The 21,021-nt window shown below is 53.5% G+C and overlaps 2 protein-coding genes across 4 annotated transcripts in view; one reads left to right on the forward strand and one right to left on the reverse strand.

The window, feature by feature from the left end:
• The window catches only part of SSH1 (slingshot protein phosphatase 1), a 31,320-nt gene extending 20,723 nt beyond the window's left edge, over nt 1-10,597 (reverse strand). Inside the window, exons 1-2 of the mRNA XM_054645582.2 lie at nt 10,467-10,597; nt 6,058-6,098 (exon numbers count right to left, since the gene is read on the reverse strand). Of these exons, the coding sequence (XP_054501557.2) occupies nt 6,058-6,098; nt 10,467-10,532 (107 nt within the window). The 5' untranslated portion in view covers nt 10,533-10,597. The remainder of the gene's footprint in view (nt 1-6,057; nt 6,099-10,466) is intronic.
• Nucleotides 10,598-11,412: 815 nt separating this feature from the next.
• DAO (D-amino acid oxidase) lies at nt 11,413-20,122 on the forward strand. Of its 3 annotated transcripts, none has more exons than XR_013184646.1 (11): nt 11,416-11,578; nt 13,105-13,337; nt 13,464-13,578; nt 13,917-13,993; nt 14,402-14,467; nt 14,804-14,858; nt 15,285-15,389; nt 15,839-15,921; nt 17,302-17,472; nt 18,017-18,115; nt 18,435-18,568. XR_013184646.1 is itself a non-coding variant. In XM_054645630.2 (11 exons), exons 2-11 carry the CDS (start codon nt 13,144-13,146, stop codon nt 18,567-18,569), a joined length of 1,047 nt encoding a protein of 348 aa, XP_054501605.2. In that variant the 5' UTR covers nt 11,422-11,578; nt 13,105-13,143; the 3' UTR covers nt 18,570-20,122. The 3 variants fall into 3 exon arrangements, 2 of the variants coding, with proteins under 2 accessions (XP_077043905.1, XP_054501605.2); XM_054645630.2 differs by having other exon boundaries at nt 11,422-11,578; nt 17,355-17,472; nt 18,435-20,122; XM_077187790.1 differs by lacking the exon at nt 18,435-18,568 and having other exon boundaries at nt 11,413-11,578; nt 18,017-18,419.
• Nucleotides 20,123-21,021: the final 899 nt, after the last annotated feature.

Genomic DNA, 21,021 nt, shown 5'->3' on the forward strand with positions numbered 1-21,021 from the left:
GTGTTGCCACGTTCCTGCCATTGCTGTTCCATGACCACAGGTAAGGGGGGAGCCAGGCCACAAGCCCTGGAGCTGTCCCAGAGCAGTGTCTGAGCTGAAGGAGAGGTGGGATGATGCCCACCATGGAGGGCACACCAGAGGCAGAGCTCCACCCACGCTCCCTGCAGGAGCTGATCCTGCTCCTGTCCTCCTCCCTAGCCAAGCTGTCAGCACATGGGCCCATCCTCCTGCATTCCTCCTGTCAGCCCATTGTTTTAATCCTTGAAACTATTTTATTAAGTCACCCCACTTCACCCACTCAGTGTCTCCCAGAGAAACAAGCAGAAACTCTCCAAGGGCGCTGCTGGAAAAGAAAAGGCAGGTGAGGAACAGCTTGAAGGATTAAGGGAGCAGCTCCCGAGCGGTGCGAGCAAAGTTCAGCCAGGACTCAGACAATGGCATTGGAAGCATGGCTGGGAATCTTGGTGGCACAGCAACCCAAAAACCCAGCTGAGCTGCCAGGTTTCAGAACGGCTCCAAAAAAGGCAGCAGAGACCAGGGAGTACTTGACACATTGGTAATGTGGAAAAAACAAAACAAAATAAATCCAGGCGGATCACGCGCGGTGAGAGCAGAGTGAGAAAAGTTCTGGCTCAGCCCTGACACCTCGAGTGTTTGACTGGACTGCACCCCCTGAGGGTACACAGCCAGCATTCTCAAAATCAGGAGAGTGCCAGGCAGGGGCAAAGCTCACTGACAATGGAAAAGTGGTGGTAAAAACCCCAGGACCATCCTTCTTTTCCCCCTCCGCTCCAAAGGCATCTTTTCCAAGCAGGGTGGTGTTGCAGAGGGAAGCTGACAGCTGGAGGTCAGGAGGTTTTGCAGGGCTGGGAGGGAGATGCCAAGCCATGGGCAGCAGTCTCCCCTGGGATGCAAGTGTTGGACACGGTTGGATGTGACCATTTGGATGGCAGACAGAACAAACAAGGAACCTGGCAGCTTTTTGGGAAATCTGAACGGGACGTTTTGTCCCATTCTCTGCATTTCTGGCTGACTTGGTCCCTGATATGAAGGTTTCCTTCACCAGCAGTTCTTGCAGCAAGGACTTCTTCAAGAAACTAAAATTTTCAGAGGGGGAAGACAAGCCCTGCAGAGGAGAGTTCTGATCCCAGATAAACCTAAACAAATGATGGATGTGATGTGCACCCTAATCTGTTCAAATCTGGGCTTATTTTTGTGCAGTGGTAAAGTGATTCTGTGTCAGGGATTTAAATGCTGCAAAGGGATGTGTAAATGTTTGGGAAAAAAATCAGTGCTCTCAGGAAATAATCTCAACACTCTTCATTAGAACTAAAACCAGGCCTGGGAAGGTGTTATGTCCATTCCCCATTCCAAAAACATTTTAGGAGTATTTGCCAGGCAGAGCACAGCTCTGATCTGTATGAGAAATGCTTGACTCACAGATCTTGGCAGACAATTATCAAAGATTAAGATATTTAAAATCTAGAGGCATTTGAAACCAAAATATTGTTCTGACCCAGCTCTAACACCTAAATAAACAGTGACCACACTGGCCTTTTACAGGAACAAGTGCTCAGTGCACAGCCAGCACCTCTGATAATAGGGCCTCATGATTTGGGTTCTGCCAAACTGCTGAGGTTTCATGGAAGAAAAAAAAAAAAAAACCCAAAAGATTTAGATATAATTCCAAAAGAGTCTGATCATCACATCTTTAAATTGGCAGCTCCCTGCTGTTCCTCTACCTACGTCCAAGTAAACTCCTCATATTGCTCAATTTCAAGTCAGCAACAATTTCCTGGAAAGGCCAGATCTTAAATAAGTGTCAAATAAGTGAACGTTTCCCCAGCTCTGGGGCCTTTGAACATCCACACACAGCCCACCACAAAATGGAAAGGTCTAATTACACCTTCCTGAGCTTCCAGGGCCACACCTCCGGGCTGAGAGCTCCCGAGGGCCGGGGGCTGGGCCGGTGCCTCCCCATTGTACGGAGCACGCTAAGGCAGGATGCTGCCGCCGGCCAGGATGTGATTCAGCGTCCTGTTTTGAACACTTCATGAAGTCAGCAACTTCTGCCCCGAGATCTCCCACCAGCTCCCCGGGACACAATCAGTCTGCAGCCAGCAGGACTTGTCAAGGCTGTAATGAGCTGCTGGCCCCACAAATAAATCCTCGAGGCAGCTGCCCCCGTGTTCCCCCCTGCCCTGAGTGCCTGCCCAGCATCGTAGACACAACTGTGGGTACAAGGTGTTCACTCAGTGCTGCTCCAGCGAAACATGCTCCTAAATCCCTAAAGAAATTAAGGATTAAGGTGTTAAAATATCTTTTTGGTGCACTAAAATATAATAAACATCAAATATCCATCAAGTGTGTAAAATATGTACATATGTGATATAAGATACAATGGTGTCCTGTGGTGTGTGCCAGAGAGATGATCATGGAATTATTTAGGTTGGAAAAGACTTCCAAGATCAAGTCCTGCTGTTCTTGCAGCTCTGCCAAGGCCACCACTAAACCATGTTCCCAAGTGCCAGATCCACACAGCTTTTCAATTCCTCCAGGGATGAGGAGTCCATCACTGTCCTGGGAACTCTGTTCCAATGCTTGACAACTCTTTCCATGAAGGAATTTTCCTGATATCCAATCTAAACCTGCAGTTGCTCTGTTAGGAGTTTGTCTGCACCAATGACTCCTCCTGTTGATCACTGATCTGCAAATATACACAAGCCCTACCCTGTAAACCTCTACCTCCCACAGCTGCTCTTGCCAGCTCTTAAAATTTGGTTTAAAGGAGCCAAACAAGAACAATTCTTTGCATAACCATTTTCAGGCTTGATCAGAGCCTGCAGATAACCAACTTCCAGGCCTTCTGCAGTGGTTCAACCTCTATCTCTGCAGAAGGTGCCTGAAAACATTCACCCAGCCCTGCATTCAGGCTGTGATTGGAAAGCCAATAATGGCAAAGATTACAGAATGACTGGCTAAACAAACCTATTTATATTTGTAATTAAAACCAGTGATTATCTTGCTGTGTTTGCCAACCACATCTGAGAACCAGCCAACACTCACAGAGCGATCTGGGTTGTACAACATCTCCTGTGCCTCGCTGTGACAGAGCCAGCACAGGGCCAGGAGTGAGAATCAACCGGGTCACACCAAAAAGGAAAAACTGCACATCCAGCCCTGTGCCAGAGCAGGCAGCTGGGAAAGAGCTGGGCTCTGCTCTGCCTCCTCCTTGATAGCATCTCCTCAGAGTTTGCTCTGGAGCAGCAGGATCTGGGGCTGAGATAAGGCCACAGGCACCGCACGCATGAGGCTTGCACGGAACTCGATCTCAGAGGACTTAGGGCTGTGCTTAAGCCTGGGCTAACACATCCTCCCACGGGCTTGGCCTAGCCCTGACAGCAGTTTTACAAAGATTTGGGTGTGCTGTAGGGGCACTGCACCAGTAGGGGGAAAAGGGATCAAGCCACAGCATCTCCCTGATGCTTATCCAGGAGGGGAGGTTTGAGCAGACACTGATAACACAGCTCAGACATGCAGCTTTTGGCTCCACTGAGCCCAACAGGACTCTCAGATCTCTTAGTTTTCCTTCTGCTCTGATTCTTTACCCTCAGGGAGCAATACAAACCCCTGGCTGCCTGCTGCCTGGAGCAGTGTGGATGTTATATTGTCAAAGCTTCCACAAAATTTTTGGTAACACAGCTAAAAGCAGATTAATGTCTAAGAAAATGCAGATAGCAGCAATATCTTTGAACCTAAACCATGTCCCCTAGGTCTGTTCTGGGGTAGAAGCTGTTCCAGGGAGAAAGAAAAGCATTTTGGAATGACAGAAACCACAAGGAAGGATGATCAGGGAGCAGCAAGACATGGCTGGGTGCAAAACCATGATAGAGACCTGTTCTTCCAAGAAAACAATCAGATAGCTCATGGAACCAGATCCAACTATGCAACCTCAAAAGAAAATCCCGGAATGTTTTGGAATGAACAAAAATAATTGTTCAGCAGGCAGATGAATACATAATGTCATAAACGTGTACGAGCACAGCCATCCTGTATTGATGAGACACAGCTTGAGCTGGCAGCACGCTGGGGACATGTTTCCAACAATCCTTCCTTTCCCTTCACCCTCAGATCTCCAAAGTCTGCAGAGCCAGGGGCTGGACTGCTGACCCCTGTGCTCAGGGCATGTGGGACAAAGCCCAGCTGTCACCAAGGCTAGACCAGGATTGAAGGAGGCACAAACACCAGCACAGGCCATGCTGCAGGGATTTTTCAGAGCACAATGAAGTTGAACAACTCTGCCACCCCCTGGGCACCAGGCAGAGTCTCAGCAGATCGAAGCAGAGCAGGGAAGGGGACAGCAGCCAGTGGGAAGGGGACAGGATCAACCCACCAAACCAAGAGGAGCTCCATTCATCATCTGAGTTATGTCTGCATATTTCCTGCAGCTCTTGGCAGTGTTTCCCCCTGAGGACAGCAGAGGCTGTTCGTGAGAGCCATCTGATTCTCCAGCCCTGTCTGGCTATTTAATTACCAGATTCTTATCCTGACAATCGTATACGGAAGAGCAGCCCCAGGAGACTGCAGGACAGAGGAAGCTCATGGGATCTCAGTGTCCAACGTCAGTGCTGCAGCATTTTTCAACAGCCAGGAGAAAAGCATCGGCCTTTAAGCCTGGTTTAAGTGCATCTACACTCCTGGTGGCTCTGGTCAGTGGTGGATGCACATGCCCAGATTGCAAAGAGGCCAGACAGACCAAAGGTGGCCACAAATCCAAGGATCTCACCAGGATTTGTTTGAACAGTGACAACATTTGCAGTGAAGAGGATAAAGCTGTATTTTCTCTTTTAGCACAGAACTGTATACCCAAAAGAGGAGGCTGCCATCCTGCTTGGTTACATGTAACTGTTTAATACCACCTGAGGAAAAGCACAAGAATTAGGGCTCTGTGGCTGTTCAGGGCTTCAGCAGGTTCCTGCTGGGGCCTTGCATTGGACAAGGAGCAGAACAAGGAATTTTGATTTTACCAATACAAAATCCATTCCCCACAGGGTCAGCTCTCAAATAGCATTACAGACAGCCATGAAATGCCCATACACACAGGACAGCACACAGAGCAGACACACAGCACTTCTGTCTGCAATCCATGTGTGTGCATGGAATCCATGTGTGAGCCATGGAATTCCAGGCCTCCCAGGCAGGCTGCAGCCAGGAGACACCATCCCAGAAACAAAAAAGTCCAACAATTTCCTCCTCTGTCCACGAGCAGCCTTGCTTTCTGGGCTCTGACTTCACTTGCAGGGCAAACACAGTCCAAGCAGCAGCACGAGCAGCTTTGCTTTTCCTGCAGCCAGGCTAAGGAAAGCAGGAAGGAGGGACAAGGAGAAGAGACTGAGTGCTGAACCACTGCTGTGCCTTTACACTGCTCCCCTGGGCTGTGGTTTACAGGTTAGAGGGTAAGAGCTGCCTGCAAGAGCCAGGCTTAGAGTGAACCATCCACAGCATTACTCAGAGCCCATTATCCAGGGCCCTGGCACATGAGCTCGTGTCACCACTTTAGATCTGCACAATGTCAGCAAGAGGAGCCTCTCTCCTCTCTGGCAGGACAGCTCAGCCTTTTCTTAGCCTCACATGAACACAGTGGCTCTGCATGACCCCAAGGAGGCAAATTCCTGGTAGATAATAGGCAGGAATGAGCAGAGTTCTCCTCTGTCCTGGGAGCAGAGCCCCTTCCTGAGTGGAGCCCCAGCCTCAGGGAGCAGCAGCAGAGCCAGAGATGCTGTGATAACACTAAAGTGCTGTGGCCAGAGCTGACCAGTAATTTTCCAGTGTCTTCTCAGGAGTGGAAAAAAGGATCACAAACTCTCTTTTACTCTTTCACCTGGCTCAATGCTCATCTTAAAACTGATGAGGGAGAGAGCATCCCCACATTCAGCTCTCTGCAAAAAGCACCTGGAGTGGATCCTTTAGGCAAGGGGATCTCTGCAGGGTCAGGGCTCAGATGCTGGGCAGACAATTAACAACAGTGCAAACTTAGAGCCCAAAAGCTCAGCTTACCTCACATTCAGTCTACGCTCTTCATCACTGCCGGCCTCCGCCTGAGGGGAGGAAAGGACACAAGAGTCACACATTGGTTATTTGCACATGACACCTTTAACTAAAATCCCTGCACCAACAGGGAGTGAGGGGCTGTTTTCTGCAGGGTTTTTCCTCCTGGAGCCAGGGATAAATGAGACGCCCTAGTCCTGTACGGTACCAGCACCCGGCGCCGGGTGACAAAGGGGCTCAGGGGGATTTTAAAGCTATTAGGTCCTAATCCTGCAAGCTGGTCCTGGAGCGCAGAGCGCTTTGAAGAGCGCCAGCCCCGACGTCACCGGCGCACACCTCGCTGCCGCCGCGCACACACGTGAGGGCAGCAGCTGGCAGCCACAAATAACTGGCACTGGGGATGTCCCAAGCACCAGGACACAGCCAAAAGTGCTCCCCGGGACTGTCCCTGATGTGCAGCTCCAGGGATGATCACACTGCCAGGACAAGGAGGCCACCTCCAGCCGGTGCTGGCACACACGTCCCCAGGATGGAACAATGCACGTCCCATGCCTGCTGCCTTCCAGGGGAACACGCTGCTTTGGTGGCAGGAGTGGATTAAAATGAGCACTTCTGCACCAGGCACTTGTAGGAAGCCTCCCTGGAAGCAAATCTGGCTGCTCAGGTGACACTAGACTTTATTGAGTCTCCTCAAAAGAGAAGTGTGACCTCAGCCTGCTTCCAAACCCAAGCATTTTCACAGAGTCATGCTTTGCAGTCATCCCCTTCAAGTTCCCTAGTAGCTTTTAGACAAAATTCCTTATTAGAGAAAAGCAGGGCTGGGGCTAATTGCATCCAGAGCTGACAAAAAAAAAGCAACCAAAACAACAGGCTCTGAGATAGTTCTGCTTTGGTCCTGAGTGAGTGCAGAGGAGAAAGGGCTGGGAGCACCCCCTTGGAGAGCAGGGCTGTGCTGGGGAGAAGATTTGGGCCCTAAAAGCAAAGCAGGGGCCTTACAGAAAATCCTTCACACTCACAACACACCTGATCCTGACAAAGCTGGAGGGACACAAGCCTTGCAGGAATCAGGCTCCATCAGTGCTGACTCTTGGGGAACATCCTGGTATTTCCTACAGCCTTGCTCAGAACCCACATCAAATAAGGATCCCCCTGGGAATTACTTGTTTCCAGGTGGTTTTGTACAAGTTAAAAACAAGCAAATTGCATCATTTCAAATGTTCAAGACTGGAGCTTTGGAGGGATGAGTGGACCTGGATCGCTCCCCATCCTCTCAAGTTAGGATCTGGGCTGGTGGAGGGCACAGGAGCTGCTCTGCTGACAATCTGTGAGAACCAAGTAAAGCCAGGGGGAAAAAAAAAAATCCTGCAAATGCAAGAGCAGAGGCTGATATTGGAACTGTGGCCATTTGGAGGAGGGGAGATGCACAAGGCTGTCCCGACTGACCCAGCAGAGGGTGAGGAGCATACCATGGCTATTTTTAGTCTGTTTACAGTGCAGAGCTGGGCTGCAGGCAGGGCCCCAGAGCACCCCAAGTCCCAGTGCCCCCACTGGCAGATCCCCCAGCCCTGGGAAGCTCTGGAGGTCTGGCAGGTTTGGGACCTTTGCAGGGTCACTCTCCTGTTTGTTTGGGGCCGTCACGTAGCAACAAAGGGGAGAAAAACTTTTTTCCTTTTTAAACAAACGTGACTGTGAGGATGACGACTCTTGGATGTCGTCAGCTGGGGCTCGGCAGCAGGGCTGGGCCTGGAGCTGCTGTGGGCTCCTCTCTGCAGGAGCTGAGCTGTTCCCAAAGCTGATTTTCCCTGTATTTTCTACTAAAACCTGCAGGAAAACCAAAGGAAGGCATCAGCGAGGCTGCCACGCCGAGCCCTCCTGGCCTGGCCTGTCCTGCTGAGAGCAGCCCTGGGAGCTGGCAGGGTTTGGGGTGCACCACACACTGGGGTGATGCTCTGGAGCTGCAGCTGCTCATCCCAGCATGGGCAGACCCCAGCAGGCACTGCCTGTCCCTCCCTGGGGACTGTGCTGAGCGTGGCCACTCTGAAGGACCACGGGGAGCGGGAGGTGTGTGCAAGGCAGGTGCACAAGCAGTGCAAGTTTGCACGTGTGTGTGAACCACTCTCACCTAAGAATTTGCAGCAGCATCCATTTTATAAATTCCTTTGGGCTCCTGAGTTAGGAGAGGCCACAACAGCACAGTCACAATTAGCAAGGATGTGTGGCCATCAATTCCCATTAAAAGATCTTCTAGTAATTATTCAGCTAAAAGTCCAAATGACCCCTGGTTTTCCTTGCAAGAAAGATCCTAAAAGAACAGGAGCAGGCTGGCAGTTTTTGATGGGATTTTTCTTTAAATTAACTTTGCTAAAAACAACATGCTGAACCTGGAAAAAGAATCTGGAAATCATAATTTTATTTCATGCCAGAAAAGATCATTCTATCAGGACTCAGTGTCTTCCTTTGGGAGCCACCACAGCACTGCTGAGCTGTGGGTGCTGGTGGCAGAAGTGCCCTGCCATGGACAACACCTGGTGGCAAATTTGGGGCAGCATTTTTGAGAGGAAAAAGGAGAATTGTATGGTCACCCCACAGAAAATACAATCACTAGCAGCAGCTCTGCCACAAAGCAGTGCCTAAGACAGATGTACATGGCAAGGCCTGCTTTGACTCCTCTCCCACCTGCAGCAGTTAAATCCAGTCTAATTCCACTGCCTGCTCTGGGGTTACAGCTCATTTTCATCTCTCTAGACTGGGAGGCCACTAGGTCTTGTTTAAGACCCTGTCTAAACGAGATCCTACAAAATTCCTTCTGAAAACTCCTTCAAAAAGTGCAGCTCACATCTCCAAGTTCCACAGTTGGCACAGCATGGCCCAAACTGGGTCCCTGCAGCCAGGGACCCCCTCCAAAGCCCCTGGGGCCAGGCAGAACCCGGGAGCTTTGTGGCTCCCCCCTCCTGCTCCCCCCTCAGCCCAGCTAATCGGGGGAGTCACAGGGACCTGACAGGTGACAAATAGGATTGTTTACCTGGCAGGAGTGGGGACAGAGCGAAGCCAAGGGCAGTGAACATCAAAGGAAAGAAGCTTGGGGGGAGAGGGATGCACGGGGAGGATGTGCAGGGAAACAGCAGGCCTGTCTTTGAGGGTGACAAAGGAGATGGGTTAGGAGGGAAAAAGGTGAGAAGAAAGAGAAACTGGAGGTGCAGCTGTGTTTGGATGGCACGTGGGAGCTGTGAGGGGGAAAGCAGAAGTCCAAGGCTGGGCAGAGATAGGAGAGGACATTCCTGGGGCACAGGAGTGGAGGGGGTGTGCAGCAGAGCTGGGACACACAGAGAGCCAGGCCAGCAGGACACGGATGGCACCATAGGGCAGGTGAAGTGGCAGGTCCAGGTCCTGGAGCAGCAGAGCTGGGGGAAGGAGAGAAAGGGCAGCAGCACAGGTATGAGGAGTGGCACAGGTATGGGGTGCAGCAGGATGGGAGCTGCTCCTGGAGAATTGACAATGGACACCTTGGGGGGAATTCTTGCATGCAGGGGCAGGTGTGGGGAAAGGTCGTGCCATGGACAGAGCGATAACACAGGGCAAAGCAGAGCATCCCTGGGGCAGGAGGTGGTGGCAGCTCTGGGATGCCAAACAGGGACAAGGGCCAGCACAGCTGCTCCATGAAGACAGGCCCAGCACTCTGCCCAGAGATTTGCCTGCCAAGAGAGAGGTGAAGCAGGCTGCCCCAGGGTTTAGGGAGCTCAGGCTCCCTGCCAGCTGAGGGCTGGAATGGGGGACATCCACAGGGGAATGGAGCTGTGTGTGGGGGGATGGCAGGACAGAACCAGGCTTGGCTCAGCCTGGCAGCATCAAAAGGCTGGGGCTGGGCAGCATCGGGGGCTAAGAGAGGGGACTGGGATGGTGGGGGCTGTGAGGAGCTGAGCTGGGCCGGGGACTGATGGGGGTTGTGAGGCTCAGGGCCATGGGGGCTGTAAGGGAGGAATGCTGAGGGGAAGGGGCTATGGAGGACCAGGGGGCTGTAGGGCTGGCAGCCATGAGGGACCAGCGCCTGTGAAGGGCATGAAACCAGGGGCTGGGGAGCCTGTGAGGGCTGAGCTGGTGCCAGGGGGCTGTGGGAAGTCAGGCCATGGGGACAGGCAGGGATGAAGACAGGGGACAAGTGGTTGTGGAGGGCCAAGGGGCCGCGAGGGGGTGGAACCAGGGGCTGGAAGGGGAAAGCTGTGAAGGGCCAGAGCTGTGAGGCCGGGACCATGAGGGTGATGGAGCCAGAAGCTCTGGGTTACGGGATGCTGGGGGGGCTGCAGGGGCCTGGCCCCGAGCGGGGCCTCACCCCGCCCCTCCCGCTCCCCATTCGCCGCCGCCGTCCCCGGGGCTCATCCTCCCCTTCCCTCCCCGTCCCTGCCCATGCCGTCCCCGCTCACCTCGCTCGTGCTGGCCGAGGAGGCGGCGCTGGGGGTCGGCGAGCGCTGCAGGGTGACCAGCGCCATGGCTGCAGCTGCGGGGCTGCGGCCGCCTCCCCCTCACGCCGGGAAGGGGCGGGCCCGGGGCGGGGCCTGCGAGGGAAAGGGCGGGGCCTGGAAAGGGAGGAGTCTCTCTATGGGCGTGGCTCGTTTGCGGTGGTGGGCGGGGCTTGATGTGGTGGGCGGGGCTGTCCGGCCCATCCCACCCCCCAAATCCCGCCCCCAATATCCCATTCCATGGCAGGGACACCTTCCACTGGCCCAGGTTGCTCCAAACCCTATCCGACCTGGCCTGGGACACTTCCAGGGATGGGGCAGCCACAGCTGCTCTGGGTAGCCTGAGCCAGGGCCTCCCCAGCCTCACAGGGAGGAATTTCTTCCCAGTATCCCGTCTAACCCTGCCTCTGGCAGTGGGAAACTGTTCCCCCTTGTCCTGTCACTCCAGGCCCTTGTAAATAGTCACTCTCCATTTTTCCATCAGGCTGCCTTCAGGTACTGGAAGGCCACAATTAGGTCCCTCTGATGCCTTTTGTTTTCCAGGCTGAACAATCCTGATGCCCTCAGCCTCTCTTCCTACTCAAAAACTGAGCCAGAAGCACTCAAATTTTTCCAGATCCCAAAGGAATCTTGTGTTCAAGAAGCAACTAGATGTGACATTAGTGCTGTGGTCTAGTTGACAAGATGGTGATCAGTCAAAGGTTGACCTCAGTCGTCTTACCCAGTCTAAGGGATTCTGCAAATCCACACCCCAGGAAGTCACAGAATCACTGCTGCTGGAAAGGACCTCCAGGACCATGCCCATAAACACATCCCCGTGTCCTGGTCTGCCAGTGGTCACCATGGAGACAAGAGGCAGGGGTGGCACTTTGCCACCAATGGTGGTGACCCCGTTTTCCATGACTCTGGGGCCTCCTGCCAGTGGCATCACGTGGGAGCTCCACCTCCCAGAGCGAGAGCAGACTTTGGCCCTGCTGCCCTGGACACTCAGACCTTGCCCTGCTGAGCTGCAACAACTCTGACTCTGAAGCCTCCGGACACCGCACTGACTGCTCCAGGGACCCCACACTCTGCAGGTAAACTGGTGGAAAATGTGTATTCACATTATTTTTTGGCAGATCCTCCTCAGCTGGCACTGCAGGGACAGCTGGGGTGAGTCCCTGTCCCTGGTGGAGGAGGTGACCCTGGTTCCTGAGGGTTTTAAAACCATGGCAGATGGGAAACAGCTCCCACTGTGCTGTTCCAATGACTCATCCCTCCGTCCTGGCAAATGTCATCCCCCTGTTGTCACAGCAGAGATGCTGGACTTGCCCAAAAAAACCCTGTAGGCTGGAATTTATTCCTGCTCCCAGAACCAGCCCAGGATCTGCACTCCCAGCTCTTCCCCATACTGGTTTTTGTCCATTCTATGCACAGGCAGTGACCACAGGGCTTTTCCAAGGCAGGAAAGTTCTGTCAGGAGGGAACCAGAGGATGGAGAGGGGCTGCAGCTGTGTCCAGTTCTGGCCCCTCAGTTTGGGAAGGACATTGTGACTCTTGAGCACATCCAGAGGAGGCAACAGGGCTGGTGAGGGGCCTGGAACACAAACTCTGTGAGGAGCAACTGAGGGAGCTGGGGGTGTTTAGCCTGGAGAAAAGGAGACTCAGGGGTGGCCTTGTCACTCTCTACAACTCTCTGAAAGATGGTTTTTGGTATGGTGGGGTTGGGCTCTTTCTCCAGGAACTGATAGAACCAGAGGACACAGTCTCAAGCTGCACCAAGGGAAATATAAGTTGGGTATTAGGAAACAGTTTTTTTATGGAAAGAGTGATAAAGTTCTGGAGTGGCTGCCCCGGGGAGGTGGTGCAGTCACCATCCCTGGATGTGTTTAACAAAGCCTGGATGTGGCACTGGGGGCCAGGGTTGAGGTGTTGGGGCTGGGTTGGACTCAATGGTCTTGAAGGTCACTTCCAACCCAGTGAATTCTGGGATTCTGTGATTCTGAGATTCTGTGAATTCTGGGATTCTGAGATTCTGTGATTTGCAGCCAGAATTCACCCGCAGCCATCCTCCCAGCTGTTCCTGGAAGGGTTTGAGGTGGTGGCACAGCCACCCTCCTGTGCAGCCCTGTGGGTGGCAGTGGTGTGAGGGTCCAACCTTGCACTCATCACAGCTGGCATTGCTCCCTGGGAAACAACTGCTGCTTCCCATCCTTTTCATCCATGCCCGCTCAGAGCAGGGTTGGGTCACTGGGAATGGGGGGTTCACAGTGTCCCTGGGGAGATGGAGCTGTGGTGGGTGCTCCAGCATCTCCCTGGCTGCTCAGCCTGTGGCTGGTGGGACACAGAGGAGGATCCCTGGGGCAGGACACACCTGGAGCTCCTTGTGCCAGCAGTGCCGCCCTGCCAGCTGGGCTGCAGCTTTTCTGCTGGCACAGCCAGGGGTGGAGACACATTCCCCAGCCACTGGGAGGAACCACAAACGCCCCATCCATGATTCCTGGATCAGAGCTTCTTGAGGAGGGCTGGGAGGCTTTACAAGAATGAACCGTGAGGAGCTCAGCTCCACTGCCAGAGCAGCTGAGCTCCTGCAGGAGCTGATGCTCCCTCGTGGTGTCCCCAGCTTGTCCAGCAGCCCCAGCTGTCCCTTGGAGCCGGAGCCATGCGTGTGGCCGTCATCGGGGCCGGGGTGATCGGGCTCTCCAGCGCCCTGTGCATCCAGGAGCAGTTCCAGAGCCTGCTGCCTTCCCTGCAGCTGGAGGTCTACGCCGACCACTTCACCCCCCACACCACCAGCGACGGGGCAGCCGGGCTGTGGCAGCCCTACCTGAGTGACCACGGCAACCTGCAGGAGACGTAAGGCAGCAGCAGCAGGAGGAGGAGGAGGAGGATGGTGCCTGTCCCTCTCCCTGTGTGCCATGGGCTGCCCTGGCACAGCTCCATGGGGCTGGCAGAGCCACCACTGTCCCATTCTCATCCCAGGCTCTGGAATAAAGAGACGTTCGATCACCTCCTCGGGCAGCTGCACTCCCCAGCAGCCAAGGAAATGGGACTTTTTCTCATTTCTGGCTACAACCTGTTCAGGGAGCCGCCGCCGGTAAGGAAGGAGCAGGTCCCAGCTGGGGCTGGGGAGGGTTTCAGGGGCTCTGCTCCTTCCAGCCAGCGCTTCCCAATATTTCCAAATTTGCCTTGGGACATGGTGTTTTCTGTGCTCCCGAGGCAATACTGGTGTGAGGATCCAATAGGGGAGTGACAGAGCCTGTCCAGCTGTGCTGGCAGCTGCACATCCAGCTGTGTCCCTCTGGGATGGGCTGTGTCCCATGGGGTGTGTCCCATCAACTCCCCATAGCTCCTGTCCCATGGTGATCCCGGCTCATTAATGATCTCAGGACATTATTTCCCGGCTCATTAATGATCTCAACTCTTTCTCTTCAGGATCCATCCTGGAAGAACATTGTCCTGGGATTCAGGAACTTGACCCCAAAAGAACTCGAACTCTTCCCTGGTTACAGGTATTTTTCAGTGAGTTTTTTTGGAGACTCAGGTAGGACAGTCCTGGATACCTCCTGAATACAGCTCTGGCATGAGGCAGTGGGACAAGGAACTGCGGGCGTAGAAATGTCCTCACTTCTTTAAAAATGCTTCTCTTCAAATGAGTAAGAAACAGCTCAAATGGCCAAAAAAGCAGCAACACAGCACAGAAACCATTCCAGCTCCTCTCTTACCTCACCTTACCTCAATGTCAAAACAGGGGAGGAAAATCAGAAGGTGTTTTATGCCGTAAAAAGGGAGGAAAAATCACGCACTCATGTGAGGAGGCTCCCAAGGGGAATTGGGGTCCCAGATCCACAGTGGCTGTCAGGAATGTTGGGGCAGGAGGCTCCTGCAGGTCCTCACAGCCTCCTCTCCTCCTGTTTCAGCCATGGCTGGTTCAACACGGCGCTGATGCTGGAGGGCAGGAGTTACCTGCCCTGGCTCACCAACAGGTGAGTGCAGCTGCTCCTGCTTCCTCTGGCTGCAGGTGTGGATTTTCATCCTGCACATCAGGATAGGGTGGGCAGAGATGCATCTCTGGGAAGAGGCTCTGGAATTCCTGCTCATTTCCCCAGTGGGGTAACACATTGACAGTGAGCCCAGGAGTGTATTTTTTGCATGGCAAAAATGAAAGTAATGGGGGCACTTGGAGCTGCATCCAAGTGCTTTTGGCTTTGGAAGAATTTGGGGTTTGATTTTATTCCTGTAATTTCTAATGCTGAGCAGGTGTCCCGGTATTGAACATTTCCTTTTAATTTGCCAGTAACAAATGAACTTGTGCTTCCCAGGCTGACGCAGAGGGGAGTGAAGTTTTTCCATAAGAAGGTTGAGTCTTTCCAGGAGGTGAGTGGGGATGTGGAGCCAGGGCAGAGGGCACAGCCCCATCCCAGAGTGGAGAAGCAGCATCCAGCAGGCAGGGGCTGCTCTGGGATATTCCTTGGCAGGAATGATGGGACAGGGAACAGCAGCAAGACTATTCCAAAGTCCAGGAAATAAATTCTACCAGGAAAGATAAAAGGTTTTGGGTATTGAGGGACGGCTGACAGAGGATGGGGTAGAGCATTTATCCAGCCTGGACTGGCAGCTTTCCCTGGAATGGTTTGGTGGCACACATGGGATGTCAGCAGGAGCTGGCTGGGGAAGAAGCTGTGCCCTGGATCTGCCCCTTATGGTTTATCCATTTCCTGACTGTTGGAAAGAGCTCATTTGGAAGCAGGAATGTTGTGCCTCTGTGGCAACATCCCTGTGTGCTGCTCCCTCTCTCCTCAGCTGTTCTCCCAGGGCGTGGATGTGGTGCTGAACTGCAGTGGGATGCGCTCAGGGGACCTGCAGCCTGACCCAGAGCTGCAGCCTGGCCGGGGCCAGGTCATCAGGGTGAGCTGGGGCAGGCCTGGGGCTTCCCAAAAACCCAGCTGTACCATGAGGAGTGGCTGTGCCCTCTGGGGAAAACCATGGGCTTGTGGCTGGGCCCACACTGGGATCAGGTCCTGATTCCCAGTGAACACTGCTCACATGGAACCAACCAGATCCCATTCCTGGTTCAGCTGTGGGAATGCCCTCTAGCTGTTTCTGTTTCCCCATAGGGTGAGGGCTGGGTGAGCTCAGAGGCACAATGCTGATAATGAAAAGATAAAATCTTTGGGGGAAGATGGTGATTATTTGGAGAAACACCTGCACTCCTGTTTTCCCATCTTCCCAGGGAAGCCAGCACAGGGAACACCAAGCTAAGGGAGGGTCCCATATCTGCATCCTCATGTCCCTCCTGCTGTCCCCTGAGCCTGGCACCCACTCTCCAGCTCTGACTTCCTCCCTTCATGTCCCAGGTGCTGGCCCCGTGGGTGAAGCATTTCATCATCACTCACGACCTGAAATCCGGGATCTACAACTCGCCCTACGTCATCCCGGGGTAGGTGACCAGGCCTGGCTGGCACCAGTGGCATTCCTCTGTCACTGTCCCCAAAGCCTGGCCTGGGACATGGCTCCTGCTGTGTCTGCCAGGCCTGGCTTCATCCCTGGTGCTGTTCTTGGCTGTGTGGGAGGAGGACGTGGGCAGCAAAGCCAGGGAGCTCCCAGTCAGCACAGAGAGCACCCAGCACCACAGTGCTTCCATGTCCTGTCCTTTTCCAAGGACCAAACCCCACCAAGGCAAACTCCACCCTGGCCAAGTCCCCAAACCAGCCAAACACGGACAGTGGAGTGGATATTTTGGGGGAGATGTTCTGTTTTCACATCTGTAGCCATCTTTATCATCAACCAGTGGACCAAACTGGTGCTGCAGCTCAGGGTGGGGAAAGGCACTGCTGATCCATGCTCCCATAAAAATAAGGCAGGAATTCTTCTACTTCAACAAAATCTCCCTGAGAAAGCTCAGCCTTCCCCTCACTGTCCCCTGAGCTGCTGGTGAGCCTGGGGGCATCTCATTGGGTTTATCATGGAATATCCTGAGCTGAAAGGGACCACAAGGATGGAATCCAGCTCCTGGCTCTGCCCAGAGAGCTACACTGTGGGATAAATAAATCCATCTGCTGTTCATCCCAGCTCTGCTTCCTCCCAAGGGCCTGCAGCAACTCTGCTCTGGCAGTGGAGAGGGGTCTTTAAGCTGGAATTTGAATGCTGCATCTCTGACACTTCCTATTGTCCTCTAACATTTCAGGCTTAGGCAGTAAGCCAGGATGCAAACAGGAGCTTTGCAGGCTCGCAGCCCCCATGCAGCACATTCTGAGTGATTCCTGATCACAGTCCCAGATGAATTCCTCTGCCTGTGCTTGTTTTAGCTGGAGCTGTCAGGGCTGGCCATCCCAAAGGAAGAGCTGGATCCAGTTCTCATGTGGAGGGCACCCCTTTCCTGCTGGGCAGCTCAGCCCTGGAGGGTCCCTCCTTTTGCTTCCGTGCTTCCCAATGATCAAGCAGGGTTTTGGAAGGGTCCAGCCAGCACAAACCCCTCCAGGACCCCCTCAGCCTTAACCTGCCTCTTGTCCTCTGTTATTCCACAGGAGTTTGCACCAATCTCTGTGCTCCCTCCAGAGCCATCCTGCTCCTTCCAGCTCTTCCTGAGCCAGGCAGGGGCAGACCTGTTTGATAAGGATGGAATTATCTGTCTGCTTTGCCTAGACAAAGAAGGGCTGACAGGATTTAATGAGTGACTTGCTCATGAGCAGATGTGCAGGCTCCTCTCTCTGCCTGCTCCATGTGGGAGTTTCTCCCACAGGAATGTTTTGCAGGCTCAGGGTGTAGCAGGATCCATCACCACACTCACACAGTGTCCCTCTACGTGGTGGCCCCACAGGGGACAGCTGGGGACAAGCCACCACCGTGTGTCTCCTTTGGCTCCTGGTACAGGAGCGAGTTCACAGTGCTGGGAGGGATTTACCAGCACGGAAACTGGAGCGAGGAGAACAGTGCCAAGGACCACAAATCCATCTGGGACAGCTGCTGCCAGCTGCTGCCAGCTCTCCAGGTGGGTGACCTGACTGCCAGCATGGGGCACAGGGAGCTGGGGGGCTCAGGATGCAGGAATGAGTGCTGGGACAAACCACAGGAGCTGTTTCCATGAGTCAGGGTTTCTGTGTCCATCATCAGGGTTTCTGTGTGCCCACCCAGGGCTCTTCCACCTGGCTGAGGGACAGGCAGGGCTGGGGCTGGTACTGAGACAAGGTTTGTAGGGATAATAATTACTCATGTATAGAACCAGAGCTTTGGGAGGTTCCAGCCCATTGTCCCCACACCTTTAGAGAAGGGTTGTGTGGGGTGAGGCTGGGTTGTGTCCACTCCCAGTGCTGCTGTTATTCCCTGGATTAGCAGGAAAGGTGGTGTGGGGCTTGGGCACAGGGATTTTCTTCAGCTTCAAGCTGGCACTGCCATCCCAAACCGTTCTGCCTGGAGCTGCTGCAGGATGGGGAGCCCCCTGTCCCTGCTCATCTCAGGGCTCAGCAGGTGCCGTGAGGTTTGGCTGGTGGGATTCCAAGGAATGCTGTGCAGTGCTGACGTGCTTTTGCTTCCAGAAGGCAAAGATCGTCGGGGAGTGGAGCGGCCTGAGACCAGCACGGCCCTCGGTCCGCCTGGAGAGGGAGAGCATCCGGCTCGGCAATCTCCAGGCAGAGGTACCCGCCCAGCCCCGGGGTTGAGTGTAATTAATCACCGTGTTAATTGTGCCTGGGGCAGTGATAAACAAGGCCTGTTCCTGTGATCATCCCTCTCTCCATCTCCCCACCAACAGCGAGGGAATCTTTGAGTCCAGGGATAAATGTCAGAGATACTGAAACAAATGATTGATGTGGCTGCCCCATCCCTGGAAGGGCTCAGGGATCAGTTGGAGTAACCTGGGCTTGTGGGAGATGTCCCTGCCCACAGCAGGGGATGGGACAAGAAGGGCTTTGAGATTCCCCCAGCCCATGCTGGGATTCTGTGCTTCTCCCCCAGGTGATTCACAACTACGGCCACGGCGGCTTTGGGCTCACCATCCACTGGGGCTGTGCCATGGCAGCAGCTCGGCTCTTGGGGACCATCCTGCAGGAGAAGAAGCAGCTGGCCACCCCCCCAGGGCCCCGCCTGTGAGCACTGCTCCCCTGGAATGGGTGACAGCAGTGGCTTAGGGATCACAGCAGGAGGATGGGAACAGCACAGGGATCCACACAGGGCTTGACCCAGCTCTGGCTCTCAGTGTCTCATTTCCAGGTCGCTGCCATTTTCCAGGTGGCTCCACTCCCTCCACAACCTGCCTGGAGGAAGGGCTTTCAAATATGGACTAATCATCCGTGGCAAAGTGCACCAAGGGCTGTCTGGGATCAGGCTGCAAAGGGCAGGCTGGGTTCAGCTGAACCCTGGGCAGTCCTGCAGTTCATCTGCACCAGGGGACAGGATCTGAAACAGAGCTGGGGACACCTGAGGTCTCTGCTGGCCGCTCCAACACCCAGTGTGTAATTAGATTTACAGGCTCCCCCCCAGGAGGTAAAAGCTCCTTAGTAGGAAGAAGCTCTGAGGCTCCCAGGGAAGTAACAGCAGCTCTGGGAGCACGTGCCTGGCTTACTCCAGTCTTCCTCACATTCCTGCCAGGACAAAGCTCGGGCCACAGCACCTGCTTAGTGTAGCTGGAACCAGACAGCAGCACTTGCCTAAAATGGCCTTTCCAAACGATGTTTTAGCAACAAAAGCAACTTGTTCCAGCCCTGTTGGCTTGCCAGACTCTATATATAGCAGAGAGCATAAGAAAATAGCTCTTCTTGTCCCTAAAACTCCCACGGGCCCCTCAGCTTCCCATTTCTCCCTCTCAGAGAGAGAGGGCCTGGCCTGGGGAAGGTTGTGCTTCTCAGAGGAGGAGCAGGACTTTTTGGGGTGTTAAGGGATGCTGCTGGGGACCCAACACACTGTTCTGAAGATACAGCCTGGCTGACCTTCCCATGCCACGTGTCTTTCCTGCTTTACAAACCAATCCCAGACAGGATGGTGAGGAAGCCTCAAATCCAAAGGCTGTTGTGAGCCCAGCACAGAGCCTGGCTCACTCTCCTGTGTGGATAAGCCAAGTGTTCCTTACTCATCCGTGGTGCAGCTCCTCTCTCCTGCTGACTCTGTGTGCCAGGAATAGCTCAGCAGCGTGGGCATCTCCCTGCTGGGCTTAGCAGACACAGCTGGGCTGGGGAAATTGGGAGCCACTGTCCAAAAGAATTTCCAGCTTCCCTGGAAATGTTGCAGTCACTAGGTAAAGTCAGGAAAAGGAAAACAAAGGCTGGAGAAAATTCCCTGCTGATTAATGCTGAACTCAAGGCTCTGTGATCCCACCTCAGGAAAAGCCATTCAGGGGATCTGGATCCCCTTGGTTTCACTTATTCCAAGTGTGAGACATTCAGGAGCACATCCTCTGCTGTAAATCCAGCCCCACTTTGGTGATTTTGGGAAAATTCCACTGGACAAAGAGGGGTGTAGGAAATCATTGTACACCTGACAAGAAGCAGCTGATTCTTTGATCTCAGAGCCTGCAGGAGCCCTGTGATCTCACGTGGCCTCTTGGCAAACAGGAACGAGCTGATCTGTAATTTTATTTGCAAGTTAACTCTGTTTGTTTTCTAAAGGCCTCAATTTGATCTGTGTGACCAATAAAGGGAATGTTCAAATCTCTTGTGCATGATGGTTCTTCCTCTTAGTGATGGCACAGGAAAGGCCTCAAATGCCAATTCCACAGAAATGTCCCAGGAGATCACCATTCCATGTCTCCACACACATCTTTCCTAAACATTTCATCCTGGAGGAGTAGGAGTCATCACTCCAAATTCCAAGCAGACCAGGGAACCTGGAATATCATCCTGTGAAGGTCTGTGGTTGCTGACAGTCCCCAGGGCATAAAGAAGTCACAGAAATCACAGAATCGTGGATTTGGATGGGAAGGGACCTTGAAGATCATCCAGTCCAGGGCAGGGACACCTTCTACTATCCCAGGTTTCTCCAAGCCTCCTCCAACCTGGCCTTGGACACTTCCAGGGATGGGGCAGCCACAGCTTCCCTGGGCAAATCCCCACTTTTTATCAGTTTTATCAATTTTAATCAATTATCAAAATCGATTTTGATCAGAGGGATTAAAATTCATTTTGAGGCCAGGGAAGGTCAGGGAATGGGACCTGGACAATTCCTGCATGTCCTCTGACACACACAAAGCAATACCTCCCATGTCCAGTGTCAGCACATTTTAGAAACTCCACAAGGATCTCCCGTGACCCAGAACAAAGCTGGAAGCACATCAAGTATCAGGAGAGTCAGCAAACAGCAGCTCTGGCATTTGGGAAAACTCCTGCCAGAGCTCAAAGAGTGTTTGGACACCACTCCCAGGGATGCACAGGGTGGGACTATTGGGGAGTTGGGCTGGATGATCCCTGGAGTCCCTTCCAGCTCAGGATATTCCATAATCCTGAGTATGAGCTTTAGAAATGCCCGAGGATGCCAAAAATTAACCACAGATGAAAGAATATTCCCCCCAGCATTGCTTCAGCCACACAAACCCTTCCAGTTCCCAATTATT

Source organism: Agelaius phoeniceus, chromosome 18 (genome assembly GCF_051311805.1).
Source record: "Agelaius phoeniceus isolate bAgePho1 chromosome 18, bAgePho1.hap1, whole genome shotgun sequence".
Lineage (NCBI taxonomy): Eukaryota > Metazoa > Chordata > Aves > Passeriformes > Icteridae > Agelaius > Agelaius phoeniceus.